Genomic DNA, 16,998 nt, shown 5'->3' on the forward strand with positions numbered 1-16,998 from the left:
GGCTCCAACAGGAATGTCTGCGGGTTCCGAATAGACATCCCCAAATCACCTGCTCCAGCTATCTGGCTACAGACTAACTGCCATGCCCAAAGTACTCAGCAAAACCCACCACCCACTGCTTAGTTGGGAAATAAAACAGCTCCTGTTCTGGCCCCACCCTCCCTGATGTTTCTGAAGCATGGAGCATTGCTGACCTTCCTTGGCTCTTTATTCCCTTTCTTCCCTCAGAAGTGAATTCTTCACTTCTCAGAACTCTTTCATGGTTCTTTCTCCATTTCCCTGACTGCTTTCCTGGTGACATTCCCTCATTCCTTTTTCTTTAAGGATGTTTTTACCCCCAAAGTTCATTCTTGGGCCTAGGTTTTAACTTGCAAAGTCCATACCATTTTCATGGATGATTTAACACTCCACACCCACGTTTTTTTTTTTAACTTTTAACTTTGAGACAATTAAAGACCGACATACATTTATAAGAAATAATACAGAGAGATCCCAAATATCCTTCATCCCCCTGGTAATATCTTACATAGCATAGCTATAGGACAGTATCACAATTTGGAAATTTTGACATTGATACACTTCATTAATATTCAGAGTCTACTCAGTGTACATGCCCTTGTGTGTGTGTATGTTTGGTTCTATGCAATTACTTCACATGTACAGATGATACACCCACATTCTAACTACATTTCAAGGCCCGGAGATAGGCTCTTGTCATTTCAGGAAGAAGCATGGATGAGGAGGACATACAGCATTCCCTAATCCTGACAATACCCACATATCCTAAAACAGACCCTCTGGGGTGCCTGGCTGGCTCGGCTGGCAGAGCGTGCGACTCTTGGTCTCAGGGTTGTGAGTCCAAGCCCCATGTTGGGTGTACAGGTAACTTAAAAACAAAATCTAAAATAAAATAAAATAAAATAAAATAAAATAAAATAAAATAAAATAAAATAAAATAAAATAGACCCCCTGCCACGAGCAAAGCCTCAAACTGTGGCATGTAAATCTCCACCTCTCTCTTTCAATGCTCTCCTAGTCTATAACACTCGACCAGATCCTTTCAAAATCTGTTCATCCTTCTAAGTCTGGCTTAAGTCCTTCCCCATGGGAAGTCCCCATGGTGCTACTGATCCACAAATGAGTCCTTCTGCATTTATCCTGTCTCTCTAGTTACATGTTAAGTTCCCTGGGGATAGAAAATGAGCTGTTTTTGTGGGTCTCATAGGTCTGACACAGGTCCTCAATACAAAATTCAACTAAGATGGGAAAAGAGACAGAGAAGAAACAGAAAAAAAGAAACAAGGAAAGCAGAATTTGCTATCACATAGGGGTCCAGAAACCAGAATTTTAATAACTAGATTTTAAAAAACAATGCAGCAAGCATGGGCAAAAGATTACAATCTTTCCTTTTCCTGCCCATGAGAATTAATGTTCTGAAGAATCTCACCCTCTTCCACTGTGAGCAGGTTGCCCAAATCTGCTGATGAATGATATTGGACTGGCTCCGAATTCTTCACATTTGCCAGTGGCAGGAAGGGGTCGTAATCCGGGGATGACAGGTCAGCCAGGGTCAGTGTGTAGTGACTCTGTTGAGTATATGTGCTTGAGCCACACACACAGCAGTGCAGAACCTGTAAAAAGCAATGTGTGCCATGGATGCCACGAACATCCTGTCCCTGACAATCTGCCAACAGCACTTTGAGGAGGTAGGACTCTCGCTTGGTAGTATCTGAGAACATAGAATCCTTTCCATTCTAAATTATCTTCCTGCTATTTGCAAGGTTATTTTTCTCCTTTTATATCAATACCAATAAATATATTTTCAACACAAAAGGAAAGTAAAAGTTAGAAAGTGCTTATTTTGCCATTCTGGGTGATCGCACACACCCAAGTCCTGCTTCTGTCCACCAGAATGTTCACAGACCTTCTTTTTCCAGTTCCAAACTCTACTACCCAAATGTCCAAATAGATATCTAAATCATGGCGTACTCTTACGGTGTAATACTAAAGAGTGATGAGTGAAAAACTCACAACTATTCACAACCGTATGAGTGAATGAACCCCTCGAAAATAATGTTGAGTGAAGGGCATCAGACACAGAAGCACATACTGCATAAATCCAGCTACACAAAGTTCAAAACAATCTACACCGTTACACAGGTTAGTTGCTGCCCCAGGTATGTGTATGGGGATAGTAATCAGCAGGGAGCCAGCATGGGTCTTTCTGTAATGCTGAGACTATTCAGTTTCTGCAGCCAGGATCTGGTTTCACAGGTGTGCTTGCTTTGTGAAAATTCATCAAGCTCTCACTTATGACTGGATGCATATTATACTTCAATAAAAAGTTTCCGTTACAGATAAAATCACGTTGTTCAATAAATTTGTGACTCATGTTAACTAGGAGGGGACATTTTTATTGGTAAAACAATTTTAAGAGAAATCTTTTAAGAAAAGAAATGTTAGAAAAGAGACAAATTTAAATGACTGTGGCTACTCTAGGTTGTCAAGCCAAGCCTTACATAGGTTTATAAACCACAGAAATGACAGAGTATCTAATGAATTACAATCTTTGAATGAATTAAAAATAACATAGTTATTAAAATCTCTGGCCACTAAAAAACCATTTAAAAGTACACAATACTTTTTAGTAGAATTTCAGCTATGTTTTATATTTAATACATTTCAAAATAAGGCAACACAGTAATCAGTTAATGACTTGGAATATTATTTTTTTAAAGGTTACTAGTAAAGGTTTCTTTCTAAAACAATTAAAAACAGGGGCACCTCAGTGGCTCAATCGGTTAAGCGTCCGAGTCTGGATTTCAGCTCCGATCATGGTCTCACAGTTCGTGGGTTTGATTTCCACACTGGGCTCTGTGCTGACACTGTGGAACCTGCTTGAGATTCTCTCTCTCTCCTGCCTTTTCTGCCCCTCCCTGCCCCCCCTCAAAATAAATAGATGAAATTAAAAAAAAATAAACAACAGAATTGTCCCTGAGTACTAATTATTCAATTGATACACAAATGCCAAATTCATAAATAAAGCTTTCACAGGACAGACTGTAAAGCCAATATAGAAGGGCGATATAAAGGATCCAGAGCAAACACCATACCCAGTCATCAGTAGAGGTTGAAATTTGAATATTTTAAGTACCATAAAAATGATGAAGCTAAAAACTTTGATGTGATATATTTCCTTAATTAGTGTATTTCTTAAGATCTTGTAAAGCAAAGGGATTACTGAGACCTTTATACTTTTTGATAAACAATTGATAAAACAATTTTGTCAAACTAAGACTGTCAATATCCCTAAAATATAAACGCTTCTTTTAAAAATTAAGTAGAGATAGGCCATGTTACATGAAAATTGGGGATTCTGATCAAACTGCAGTTGTTTAAAGATGGCAGTCGTGTGAAAATGCATGTTTCTTTCACTTGGTAACCACTGCTTCTCTACAATTACTTCTGTCCTGTTTTCACTCCTTAAATTATTCATTTCTTTTAAAATGTTTCACCTCTCCCCATATCTTTTCCAAAAGGGCACAAATAAATAAATAAATGCACAGACATATTTGGGCGATTCTCTGATGCTTAAGTCTATACTCTATGTCCATGAGGCACAAATAGAGACTCACCCTATAGATATAATCCAGCAAAGGGGCTCTGCACGAGTGCTGCTCCTCCAGGGCTACTGTGGACACTGGGTGGAGAAGGGTGTTCACTGGCAATGCCATGCACCAGTCCAAGAGGCAGAGTAGCAAGGATACAATAAACTGGAAGAGGAAACAGGCTCAATACTGTACATTGCAGTCTTTTAAACTTCACTACATGTCACAGCAAACAACAGAACTGTCCCTGCACAATAGTAATTACTCAGTGGACACACAAATACAGAAGAAATGAATGAGTAAATAAAGTTTTCACAGGGGAGACAGTTAGGACCAATACAAAAGAATAATAAAGGATATCCCTGCATGTAACATTATTTTTCATTTTATCTTACATTAAAAAAAAAAAACAGACTGGGGAAAACTTAGCTGATGTGCCACCTACCTTCTTATCTGTTTCCACTGAGGAGTACTCTGCACTTGGTAAAAGAAAAGCAATTGTGGCCACAAGGATCTGCATAAAAGACAAACCTCTAATCAAACAGACCATAGTAATAGTTTAGGAAACCATATGATAAGAGTCTCAAGATGGCCTTGCACTAAACCCAGCTTGGTGCCAGTTCACTTGAGGAAGGTGATAAGAAGCCAAGAGCCAGTTTAGAGCTCTGTGTGATCCTGAAAATCGGGAGAAAGTCATAGAGCCATGCCTCGTCTCTATTCCACTCTCCTGGTGGTGAAATTGGGGCCCCAGAGGAAGGGACATTTCTCTCTGAGGTCACACAATCCCCATCATCAGTCTTCGCACTTAATGCAATGAAAGTAAAAAAAAATATTTTCAAAAATAACTATGAAAGTGCTCCCATTTGATTTTCTTATAAACCACCCCAGGTCTCCACCTGTTATCCTGGTATAAAAGCACCCCTTTCCTTCTCAAAGCTATTCCTCTTTCAATGATAAACTACAATCGACTCTTGAACAACTCAGCGTGAGAGGTGCTAACCCCCTGACCTTGCACAGGAAGAAATCCATGTATAACTTTTGTCTCCCCCCCCCCAAATTTAACTACTAATAGCCTACTACTGGCCAGAAGCCTCAACAATAATATAAATTATTGATTAACACATATTTTGTATGTTGTATGTATTTTATGTTGTATTCTTACAATATAGGAAGCCAGAGAGAAAAAAACATTTAAAAAATCATAAGGATGAGAAAATACATATATAGTGTACTATATTTATCAGAAAAAATCCACATATAGATACATGCAGTTCAAACCCATGTTGTTCAAAGGTCAACTGTGTACAGTTGCCCTAAAACCCAACTTTATAACTTGCGGCATCTTCTATCCCTATGTCCAAACCTCTGTTCTGCCCTAGGTCACCTAAGCTCTTGGGGAGAACAGAGTGATCTCGCTGGTGAAATCTGTCTAGGGTCAAGAGGAAATAAATCAGTATCACTTCTTCTCTCCCCCTGTAATACCACGCAGAGACAAATCACATTTCCTTGAAGAGTTACCACTGGATGTGCAAAGAACAGGGCACGTTTTAAAAAGTGTAGTTTTAGGGGTGCCTGGGTGGCTCAGTTGGCTGAGCATCTGATTCTTGGTTTCGGCTTAGCTGACAGCCTGGAGACTGCTTGGGATTCTTTCTCTCCTCTCTCTGCCCCTCCCCTGCTCATTCTCTCTCTCTCTTTCTCTCTCTCTCAAAACAAACAAACTTTAAAATAAAATAAGAAGTGTAGCTTTAAAAACTAGCAGGAATGGATGGGCCTTATATTCAGGTACGTACAGAGGTGAGGGTACCTGCTCCTTTACAACTAAGCACCCTCAAATGCAACCAGCCTCCGGGATATCATCACTGGGATGATTCTTCCCATTCCTTCTATCTTTCTCTCCCACCAATTACCACCGCCTCCCCCCCACCCCCAAGAGGGTATTACAGCAGTAATCTCATTACAGCTGGGTAATCATGCTATGGCAGAGAGCATGATCTGGGGCTTCGGTCTAGGAGAGACTCCTGTTTCACTCAACAGTCCCCCCACCCCCCGCCCCTGCACAGAGGGCATCATAACCAGCTGCCTACTCCTTGTTGGCACCATCCAAATTACTCTCGATGAATGAAGCCCAATCTACAAAAGGTCTCTTTGTTGTGGTCGTGTCTGCCTTTCAAACTCCCCAAGTGTAAAACTCTGCCCTGGAACACTGGTGGCTTCTTTACGTAGTGCCTGAAATCACAGCTGAGAAGAGCCGGTGCAATTTAATCTGAAAATGAATGACCCGTATGGCAATTTAATAGTCAGTACTCTAACAATTATTTGAGTATCTGTAATTAATTAAACACCAAATACAATAACTGGGAAACGCTTACGTGTTAGCATTACAGGACAAAGACTTACTTCTGAAATTTTCCGAGGCAGAGAGGTTTCAAACATCTGAAGCTTTTCCCAGTAGGAAACCAGCAACTGAAGAACATCACAGGCCACCTGAGCCACGACTTTGTTAGGAAACTGTAACAGGAAACAGAACCCCAAACTAAAGGACTGAACTTAACATGTGCATTTGTCCTAAGGAAGAACAAAACATGTATTTCTTTCCAGCGATGTTTAGGATACATTTCCTTGTTACGCATTAAATTTTTGAAAAAGGTGTCCTGGTCCCACATTGCACTTGTACCATCCTATAACTGCCTCTTGTCCACATGTATTAATTTCCTTAACATTCTATAGAAACAAAGAGCTGTCGTTCAGTCATCTGAAAATTAAAACCATAATTTCAAGTGCCTCATTCAGATTGCATAAATAATAATTTTGACAATTGGAGGAAATTAAAAGGTAGTACATTACTGAGTATTCCCCGTGTGCTGGCCCTTTTACAATTCTCCTCATTTTCGCATTGATATATCTTCATTAACAGCTCTGCAAGGTAGATATGATTTTCATTTTATAGAAACATGACGTGATCAAGTGATTTCCCACCTTATAAAATTAAACTTCACCCACATGTGTAATGTACTAAGAAATGTGAAAATTTGGGAACTGTGAGAATATAATCCTATGTTATGGTGTATTTATTCAATTACTTTGAGTGTGTTTTTGGAGTCTGGTGTGTGTACAAGGACCTTTGGATGCTCCCATTTCTTCCTAGATGGCATGTCAAAGGGGAGGGACGGTACTCACAAAGACCATTGGGTTGGATGGATGTAACAGATGAAAGACACCCTGTGCCTCTCTCCCTGCCCAGAACCTGGGGCTACCCTGCTGTCCCTACCTTATTATCTAAAGCCAAAAGGTTTGTCGCTGATTTTGGGTGTCTAAGGAAACCCCTGGATATGTAGCTTAGTTATTTCCACACCAGGAGCTCCAAGTCACATAAAGCAGGTACCAATTGACCTCAGCACCACACAGACATGGAAAAGTCAACATTTAGCAGCTCAGTGCAAATGTACAGGACGAGGAAGAAGGTAAGGCAAAGGGGATTACTTTGAACTCTGTAGAATAAACACTTTCCAAATACTCCTTCCTGATAGGTGCAAAGTGCACCCAGAGCAAGAGCGTCTGCCCTCAAGGGGCTCTCAGAGCCTGGCCTCTAGGCCTCAGATGACCTGATGCTCACGAGCCTCTTTCAACCCCGCAAACACTCTGGCTTGCTTCTGTCCCAAGGCCTTTGCCCTTACTCCCTGCTTTGCCTGGGATGCTGGCTTCTGCCACATCTCTCAGATCATGGCACTAAAGGCCTCCTCCGTGAGGCCACCTTGCCCATCCCAAGGAGTGGCAGTCTATCTGCTCCAGCTCTTCAGCTCCATCCTGCTTCGCTCTCGTGCTTTCCTCATGGCATTAAGGCTATCAAGCCGATCTTCTGTATTTGTCTGCCTGTTCTTTTGTGTTTATTTTTCCACATCTTGTTTACCATTATGTTCCTAATGCCTTGCACACCCCCCCCCCCCCCCGGAGAAGTAACGCATGATGAGTCTAAGGTGAAGAACAGGAATAGCCACTGGATGTGTTTCAACTGCATCACAGGGGTCAGGTCGTGGGGTGGAAACATAAGGCTGGCATGGCTCTTACATCTAACTAGAAGCTGGGAGCAGACAAGAGGACAACGAGGAAATGAGAGCTATGGTAGACCAGACAAAGAGCCTCTGGGCAGAGGGATGAGGTGTGAGGGAAGGGGCAGGTGGTAGAGAGAATGGGGGAAGGGTGGAAGGAGAGCTGAGGTTAGGGCAGAAGAAGGCAGAGGGAGAGTGTTTCCTTCAAGGCAGCAGGTGGTAGGGCACTGCGGAAGGCAAGGTCAGGCTGGAGGGCTGCAGGTGGGATGCTATTACTGAATGCTGTGGGCGGTGGTGGGGAGAGACAAATCACTCATTCACTCACTCACTCATTCAGCACATATTCATGGAGTGTGCCAACACTGAGGGTGACACGTGGTAGCTACACTTGTGAGGAGCACAGCAGGAAGGATAGGTTGTTGAATCGCTGTGTTGCACACCTGAAACTAACATCACACTGTGTGTCAACTATACTGCTTCACTGCTCAACACTGCACTCTGCTCCAACATGCCAGCATCTTCCTGCTCTTAGGATATATACCAACTCGTTTCTACCCCAGGGCCTTTGTACTGGGAGCTCCTTCTGCCCAGAGTGCCCCTTCCCTACACACTGCTCAGCTTCTTCTCATTACTGCTTTCCCCACTCACATGCCTTCACCTTTTCCTTTTACAGAGCATCTCTTGCTCTCAGTCCTCTCTAAGGTGCACATGTGTGGTTGCTTGGCCAGTATCAATTCCTCCCTCACTCCTTAACTAATAGATCTATTTTGAGGTGCCTTCCCTCTCCCATGCAGGCCATCTCTCCCAGCTCCAGGAATGTGCCCTAACAGGCTTAAACAAATCAGAAGATTTTATTCCCAGTCTCAGTCGCTGGTACAGGGATGAGCGAGAAACCTCGACTAATGCATCTCAGTACCTCTTACGAGAATGCTGTGATGGAAGTCCTGCAGAACACAAACAAGGACACATGGGACCCTGACTCCTACTGGCAGACATCCTCCAACCCTGCAGGCATCCCACCCTAACATGAAGCCACCTCTGTGGACTACAGAGCAGTAGAGTTAGACAATTAGGTCAGTGTTGACTGTTAATCTCCTGAATCAACCAACCCTGACCTCTTCCTTACCCATGTATTTTCCAGCTTTATGAATCAATATGTTCCCATGTTGTTTAAGCCAGAAAAAGAAAGAAAGAAAGAAAAGTACAGGGCACAAGATGAACAGGGCAGATACAGTCTCTACTCTGAAGGACTAACAGTCTTGGGAACAGGCAGGGACTTGTTCACATATGTCCCTGAACGCCGTGCATAGTGCTCTAGTCTGTGGGCTACTTGGTCAGACCCTATGCAGACAGATTCCTCCGGTGGCAGGAGGGAGGACAGATCTGTGGGGGCCAGACTAGGGCCAAGGAGTTGGAAGGCACCAGGAGGCTCAGTTATTGGCAGGGGGAGACAGGATGGGTAGGGATGGCCCTAGGGCAGCAGGACTCTAGGACTGAAGTAAGGAGGGCAGGGAAAGTCAATGATGTCTCCTGAGATAGGGTAAGAGAAGGAACAACAGGTGAGGCTGAGGGTGGGGCTCGGGTTGGGCCTCCTCTCACTTGGGCTGCCAAGGAGACAGGGTTGGCAGCTCACCTAAGCCAGAGCCGAAGCTGCCACTCTAGTGCCCTCGGCCCCCACCTTGGAAGGGACACCTAGGTCTGTGACTACAGCTCAGGCTTAGAACCCTCCGCCCCCACCCACACACTCCCCCACCAGACACAACTAGCTGAGTAGAATTCTCCAGGCGGCTAGGCAGTGCTCTGCTCTCACTGTTTTTCATGTATACCTTCTAGGGAGCATTTCCCAGCCTTCTCTGACCATGCCCTTCCTGCATCTGAGGGAACACCTGGATCAGCCTCATCAAGTGTTCCTGAAGGGCAGGGTCACAGCAGAGTGGTGCCCAGAGCCATGTGGAACCCATAAGACAGGAAGCCCTTTCTGGCCTCATGCACCCTGTGCCGCTGGGGCCGGGCCTCCTTCTCTAGTCCGCCAGATGCTCCCCCTCCTAGTAGAGCCCTGAGCCTCCCTGGGGCCCCTCTTCTTAGGAGTTGTTGCTGTCCCCCTTGCTCCCCGTGGCAACTCCTTTCCTGATAGCTCTCGGTTCTCTTAGATTCATGTGCTCCCTCCTTCAGTGAAAGTGCCACTGGCACAGGAACACAGGCTTAGGAGGGAGGCAGGCAGGGAGTGGTCCCAGCGTCCTGGAACTGCATCCACGAGTTTCCCTCTGCTATTCACACTGGTTAAAGGAAGGTTGATATGGCTGATCTCGGCCCTCTGATTTCTTAGCAATTCAAGCCGGAGCAAGGTCCTTGGCCTTCTTTAGCTGTGCTCTCTTTTATTGCCAAAATGGGGGGATCAGGAGCATCCTGGGGTACAGGCTTCAACGGAACAGCCCCCACACTGTGGCGGGATGTCCCTGATAGAGCGCGGCTCCAAGCACGGCAGCTACATTTTTTCTGGTACTCTATGTTTTCCTCATAATTGTACAAAAACTATAGAGATTTTTGAAAATGTGGAGAACGACAACAGGAAAACGTAAGCCGTCATATATCCTTCTACTCTTGTTATCTATACTGCATAGAACCACATAGGGTAGAAGATTTATCTACAGATCTCCTTCACTCTGAGACACCACTGAATTATTAACAGCTTTTCCAGGAAGGGAGTAGGGGTGGAGAAGCCACAGCACATGCAATATACCTTTCTAGATTTAGGAAAAAAAACTAGGATTGGAAAAATAGATCTTAGAATTGAGAAAATAGGATATTAAAAAACGAATTACACTCTGCATAGATATACAATTGATATCCAACTTTTTTTCACTGTAATAGTTATATGTGGATATTTCACCATGGCTTTTGGAGTGTCTTATACACTGCAATTAGGGAAAAGCCCAGACATGGGGACACGGTGTCCTGGGTTTGGCCCTGGCAGACTCTCTATTTCCCAATCAGCTCATTTTCCACATCTGTGATGCAGAGGTGGCAGCAAGCCTTCATACAGAGGGTGGTCTTAAGGATTAAAAGCAACAACAAAGGTCAGCACCCTGCTCAGGCCAGAGGGAGGCCTCCTAAGTGATATTTTGGTTTGATCAATTTTCCATTCCTCATCACAGGGATCAGCAGCAAGTGTTTCTCCAGCTCTCCGGATCTGACCGGCACTCCCAGGTGTTGTGGAGGAGAGAATGGGGGATGGGGTGCACAGGTGGGAGGGGGTCAGAGGACATAAGACTTGGTCAGGAAGGGGAGTAGGTGAGGAGCACTGCCATGAAATCAGGCTGCAAAGACAGGCAGGGGCTAGACCAGAGGGCCAGATGCCAAGCCATGGGCAGGGGATGTCCCTGGCTGGTTATCCTGTGGGCTGAAGCACAAAGGTGACACACCTCTATCACTGGCCTGGTGATGACCGTCCCAGTGTCAGCTACAATGGTTGTTACTATTACAGCAACACATGACAGGCAGTAGAGAAGGGCGGGCATGAGCCTGGACGCTGGTATCAGATGCACAGTTTAGGGTCTGAACTTTGGCTTGACCAGGATTCAGAGCCTGGAAAGAGCTCCTTGACCTTCCTGCACCTCAGCTTCTCCACTGTAAAGTGGGACAAGTGCCTAGCAGCTGAGAACTTCCACAAACTCCCAGTACAGTGCCTGGCAGGGACTAGACACTCACCAGTTCTGGGGGGTGTAATAACAGCAGTGCTAATTGTTACCACCATCTCTAAACAGGAGCCAGAAAGGGACCTGGCAGGTTTTGAGCCCTGGTTTAGGAAGTGGCCTAACAGTATGTATAAAAGTTCAGTTTTGTTTTCATGTTACACAGATCTGCTCTCAGTGCTGCTTCCATCCTTTATACCTGTGTGCCTGTGTGCTTAGGACTGGATTTCTCTGGGCCTTGCTTTCCTCTGGTGGGACATAGTGATTGTACCATCTACCTTGCAGAGCTGTCTGAAGTATTGACTTTGCAATGAATGTGGGCCAGCATGTGAACCCAGTCAATGGCAAAACAAAAACAAAAAAACAAAAAACAAACAAACACAAAAAAACCCAAAAAACACTCCCTCTTTTCATTAACAAAGTAAAGGAAGAAAGACATCCTAAAAGTGTGAAGGCCCAGTCAGGTGGCGAGTACTCAGGTCTCTCCCAGTCCCACTGCAGAGGCCAGGGCATGAAATCGCACTTTCTTGTCACTATTACCAATTGTCACTTGCCACAGGAAGTGCCCAGCCCACAGAGGAGCCCCACTCAGGCAAAGGGGTCAGTCCAGGACAGCTCAGCCACCAGTGGGGAAGCAGCTATTGGTGGCCTCTTTTGTGAGCCTCACAGAACATTCAGCATGCTCTCATAAAAACAATTTTTGATTTAAAACCCCTCTCTGATATAGGGAAAAAATAGTGATGGAGCTAATTCAAACTAGAACTGGTTGAATATCTGGGATACAGATTACTGTCAAATACACATCACGAATTGGGAATACCTTCAAAGTCACACCTATCACATTGATGGCCTCTTTCAGCTGAGGATGGCTCGTACACTGGGCAAGCTCTTCGCATATCCAGACCCCGAGAGAGCAAATGGCGATGCATCTTTTGGAAAAGAAGGAAAAGAGGAAAACTCTCAAAAAATTTAACATGTTTTCTTGGTATTTTCATGTGACAAAGTATTTTAAATCTTTTTTTTACAAAGTAGCAAAAATTACACATACACCAACAGAGTGTCTTCCTAAGAAAAAAAGGGTAAGGACAAATAGAAATACTGATATTGGTTAGTAATTATTTAATAAGTAAATGATATACTTCCTATTAATAGTCACAGCCCATATATCAGTTATTTTTGCTACCATCTTCTTTAAATTTGAGAGAGAGAGAGAGAGGGAGAGAGAGAGAGAGAAAGCATACCCACGAGTGGAGGAGAGGGGCAGAGGAAGAGAGAGAGTATCTTTTTTTTTTTTTTAATATAATTTATTGTCAAATTGGCTAACATACAGTGTGTAAAGTGTGCTCTTGGTTTTTGGCGTCGAGTCCTGTGGTTCATTGTTTGCATACAACACCCAGTGCTCAACCCAACAAGTGCCCTCCTCCATGCCCATCACCCATTTTCCCTCTCCCCCACCCCCATCCACCCTCAGTTTGTTCTCTGCACTTAAGAGTCTCTTGTGGTTTGCCTCCCTCCCTCTTTGTTTGTAACTATTTTTTCCCTTCCCCTCCCCGGTCTTCTGTTAAGTTTCTCAAGATCCACATATGAGTGAAAACATATGATATCTTTCTTTCTCTGACTGACTTATATAATACCTTCCGGCTCCATCCATGTTGCTGTAAATGGCAAGACTTCATTCTTTCTCATTGCCAAGCAGTACTCCGTTGTATATATAAACCACATCTTCTTTATCCACTCATCAGTTGATGGAAATTTAGGCTCTTTCCATGATTTGGCTATTGTTGAAAGTGCTGTTATAAACATTGGGGTACATGTGCCCCTATGAATCAGCACCCCTGTATCCTTTGGATAAATTCCTAGTAGTGCTATTGCTGGGTTGTAGGGTAGTTCTATTTTTAATTTTTGAGGTACCTCCCCACTGTTTTCCAGAGCGGCTGCACCAGTTTGCATTCCCACCAACAGTGCAAGAGGGTTCCCGTTTCTCTGCATAGTCACCAGCATCTGTTGTTTTCTGAGTTGTTCATTTTATTTTTGCTGACATTTTTAACTACACCGTATTGCTTCAAGATAGTTTTGACGAATAATCAAAGACATGAATCTCAGAAAATCATTGGAAATTGAGTTTGTAATTGTTTTCCCTACAATAAAATACACAACACCTACTACAAACAGAATACAAACCCTATATTTCATTGTAAAGAATATTTGAACACAACTTCCAGAATCAGCTGCACTATCTTTTTTTTTTTTAATTTTTTTACATTTATTTATTTTTGAGAAACAGAGTGAGAGAAAGCATGAGCGGGGGAGGGACAGAGAGAGAAGGAGACACAGAATCTGAAGCAGGCTCCAGCACAGAGCCTGATGCGGGGCTCGAACCCACGAACTGTGAGATCATGACCTAAGCCGAAGTCGGATGCTCAGCTGACTGAGCCACCCAGGCGCCCCAGCACTGTTATCTTTTAAACAGTAAGTGAGGACAAAGCTTTCTTCAAATTACACAGTCCTTTAAAAATTACCTTTCTCAATTGTAAATCATTTTTAAATGGTAATTCTCTTTGGAACTGATATATTCCACTATCTTTTGCAATGATCAAAAAGTCATACTCCTGTTAATTTTTTCTGAATGCCCACATATAAAATTAAAATACTTGCTCCCAAACCTGCTCACTTTCAGAACAAAACGGGGGGTTCAAGTCCCTGCTTGGAACCAGAAGTTAACTGTAGGATGTATATGTTGTTCTTTGTAATAAGAGGTCACATCCAGTACCAATTAAACTGAATGTACTGCTCAGCTCTCCACAGTAAAAGTTCTTTGTATTCAGTATAATTCAGCAATTAAAATAAATATATTTTGAGGTTTTAAAACCACCATATTTCACTGGAATCTCACCTCTTTAAATTAAGATAGACTAAGGGCTTCAGAACACGTTTATTAAAAGTCCTTTGGAGGCTATGTCACCTTCTACTTAAATGAACTCAGTATAAATGGGCAGCCCAGTTTATAAGGTGTGCCTGGCCTTCTTTGGTTCTCTGACAACAGCATAATACATGAATTCCACACACTTTGAACCCTCAACTTCCCTCACTGTATAGAACTGTCTCCTCTTGCCTCATCCCTACGCTTATTCTCAGTCTAGAAACTGCAGTTTGTATTCTTAGTTTGCGCTCTTTGCCATGTATTCTACATGCTTTCAAATAGCCTTTTTATCTTCCCCCAGCTTAACTGATTATTTAACCCACTAAAATCTAACTTGGAATTATACCCCCAATCATATTTTTACCACTTCAAGAGCCTCTCTTCCTTTGCATGCTTGAATGTGTGTGTGTGTGTGTGTGTGTGTATAAATACACATACTTTTTTTTTTTTTACAACCCATTAACCTTTCTGTTAAATGTAATTCATTCAGAGCAAAGATCTCTCATTTCTTAGGAACACCTGCATTACTCTATAACTATTAGCCCTGCATGACAGAGAACTTTTGTGACCCATAAAGTGGTTTCCTAATGTGAACCACTTTCACCTGCCTTGAGTTTTAAAGCCACACTAGCTTATAGCTGCTCTTCAATGCTATTTTTTCTCTTTCCAACATATCATTTAGCATCCCCATCTAGCATCTTCCGATTCTAATACTCTGTTACCCCTTATGTGTTTGAGTTCCTGTCAGTTAGGTTCTCTGTATCCCAAATGTGTCCTTTGTGATCCCAAATGAGTTCTATCTCTCAAAACTTTTTTTTTAGCTAATGGCAATACCACCTTCACTCTCCTTTGTACACTAACGCACTTTCTGGAACTGTTTGCTACCATCCCATCTCACACCACCCAATTTACGTAACTTACTCTTTTTTCTGAACTCTTCTACATTATCATCACTCACAATTATAACTATCTTCTCTTGTGATTCTCCTCCATTTATTTGGAATCTTGATCATATTTCTGCTTATCTGCACTTGCATGAACTCAATTTCATTGTCTAACTCCTCTCATACTCAGCTAATAAAGACTGAGCATATCATACACATTCTATTCCATTTTTAACTCCACAGACATTTGGCTTTCTACAGTAAGGAAAAAGTGGGAGGGGAAGGTATTGCTAAGACATGTTAAAGGTTTGAATGTGGTGCATATGTGAAAAGGAGAAATCAAGGATTTTCCCCAAGTTTCTGTACTGAAAATCTGAGATGATGGTGCCCTTTACCAAGGGGGGAGTCTGAGGGATGGTCAGGAGACTCAAGGATTCAACTGTGGTTGTGTTAACTTTGTATGTGTTAAGACATCCAAGTTGAGGTATCAAGTAGGCAGTTTAATATATAAGCCTGAATATATAAGGGGTTCACAGAAGAGGCCAGGTAAATAAATTCAGTATCATTAGTAAGTAGGTGGTATTTAAAGTCTAGTTAGAATGAATAAGAGCACCTAGGAGCGTCATGGAGGGAGGAGAGGACCACCCCTAAACCTCAAGTCACCAACTTGCAGAAGTTAGGTGCAGGAGGGAGACAGAACAGGAGAAGCGTGGTAACATAGGAATAAAATAAGAAGGTTGTATTCTAAGGCCTGACATTGTTTAGGAAGAGGGTAAAGACAGCCTAATTTCAGAATTAGTAACACAAGTATGCATATTACAATTTCTTTTTTTTAAATGTTTATCTGTTTTGAGAGAAAGAGAGTATGTGTGTGCTTGAGCATGGGAGGGACAGGGGTGGGGAAAGAGAGAGAAAAAGAGAGAGAGAGGGAGGGAGGGAGAGGGAGAGAATCCTAAATGATGTGGGATTCAGCACAGAGCCCGATGTGGGGCTCAATCTCATGATCCTGGGATCATGACCTGAACAGAAATCAAGAGTCAGATGCTTAACTGACTGAGCCACCCAGGTGCCCCATTAAAATTTCTAAGGTAACTTTTAAGAAAACTGAAAGAGAGTCTATGACTCCTAAGAAATTAGAGAAAAAATGGAATGTGGGAAAAATCATCTGGAAGGGAGGAAGTTAGGAAGTTAGGAAGTTAGGAAGGAAGGAAGGAAAGGAGAAGGGAAGAATGAAGGTGAGAAAAGGGAGAAAATGAGAGAATACTGAGGACAAATAACAAAATATAAAGATGAAAGAAATACAAAGAATATAAAGATACAAAGAATACAAAGAATATACAAAGAATATAAAGATGAAAGAAATCCAAATATGTCAGTAATTGCAGCAAATGTAAATGAACTAAAGATTCAGTTAAAAGATAAAAATCAGACAGTATAAATGTATAAAATAAAATATGTACAATTTTTGCAAAGACATTTAAAAGAGAAGAATATAGAAAAGTTAAATTTAAAAGGATAGAAAATATTGGGGTGCCTCAGTGGCTCAGTGGGTTAAGCGTCTGACTCTTGGTTTCAGCTCAGCTCATGATCTCACGGTTTATGAGTTCGAGCCCCACATAGGGCTCTGTGCTGACAGAGTGGAGCTTGTCTGAGATTCTGTCTCCCTCTCTCTCTCTGCCCCTCCCTTGCTTGCTCACTTGTATTTTCTCTCAAAAATAAATAAAAATTAAAAAAAAATAAAAATAAAAGGATAGAAAATATCATTTAAAAATATCCATATCAATATCAGATAAGTAGTCTTTAAGGTAGGGTCGCCCGGGTGGCTCAGTCAGTTGATTATCCAACTTC

The 16,998-nt window shown here is 42.6% G+C and overlaps 1 protein-coding gene across 3 annotated transcripts in view; it reads right to left on the reverse strand.

Moving 5' to 3' along the window:
- The window catches only part of RALGAPA2 (Ral GTPase activating protein catalytic subunit alpha 2), a 324,646-nt gene that overhangs the window by 124,192 nt on the left and 183,456 nt on the right, over positions 1-16,998 (reverse strand). For all 3 annotated transcript variants that reach the window (XM_030310205.1, XM_030310203.1, XM_030310204.1), the window contains exons 27-31: positions 12,167-12,275; positions 6,006-6,116; positions 4,054-4,122; positions 3,636-3,773; positions 1,448-1,631 (exon numbers count right to left, since the gene is read on the reverse strand). In XM_030310205.1, coding sequence (XP_030166065.1) covers positions 1,448-1,631; positions 3,636-3,773; positions 4,054-4,122; positions 6,006-6,116; positions 12,167-12,275 — 611 coding nt within the window. The remainder of the gene's footprint in view (positions 1-1,447; positions 1,632-3,635; positions 3,774-4,053; positions 4,123-6,005; positions 6,117-12,166; positions 12,276-16,998) is intronic.

Source organism: Lynx canadensis, chromosome A3 (genome assembly GCF_007474595.2).
Source record: "Lynx canadensis isolate LIC74 chromosome A3, mLynCan4.pri.v2, whole genome shotgun sequence".
NCBI lineage: Eukaryota > Metazoa > Chordata > Mammalia > Carnivora > Felidae > Lynx > Lynx canadensis.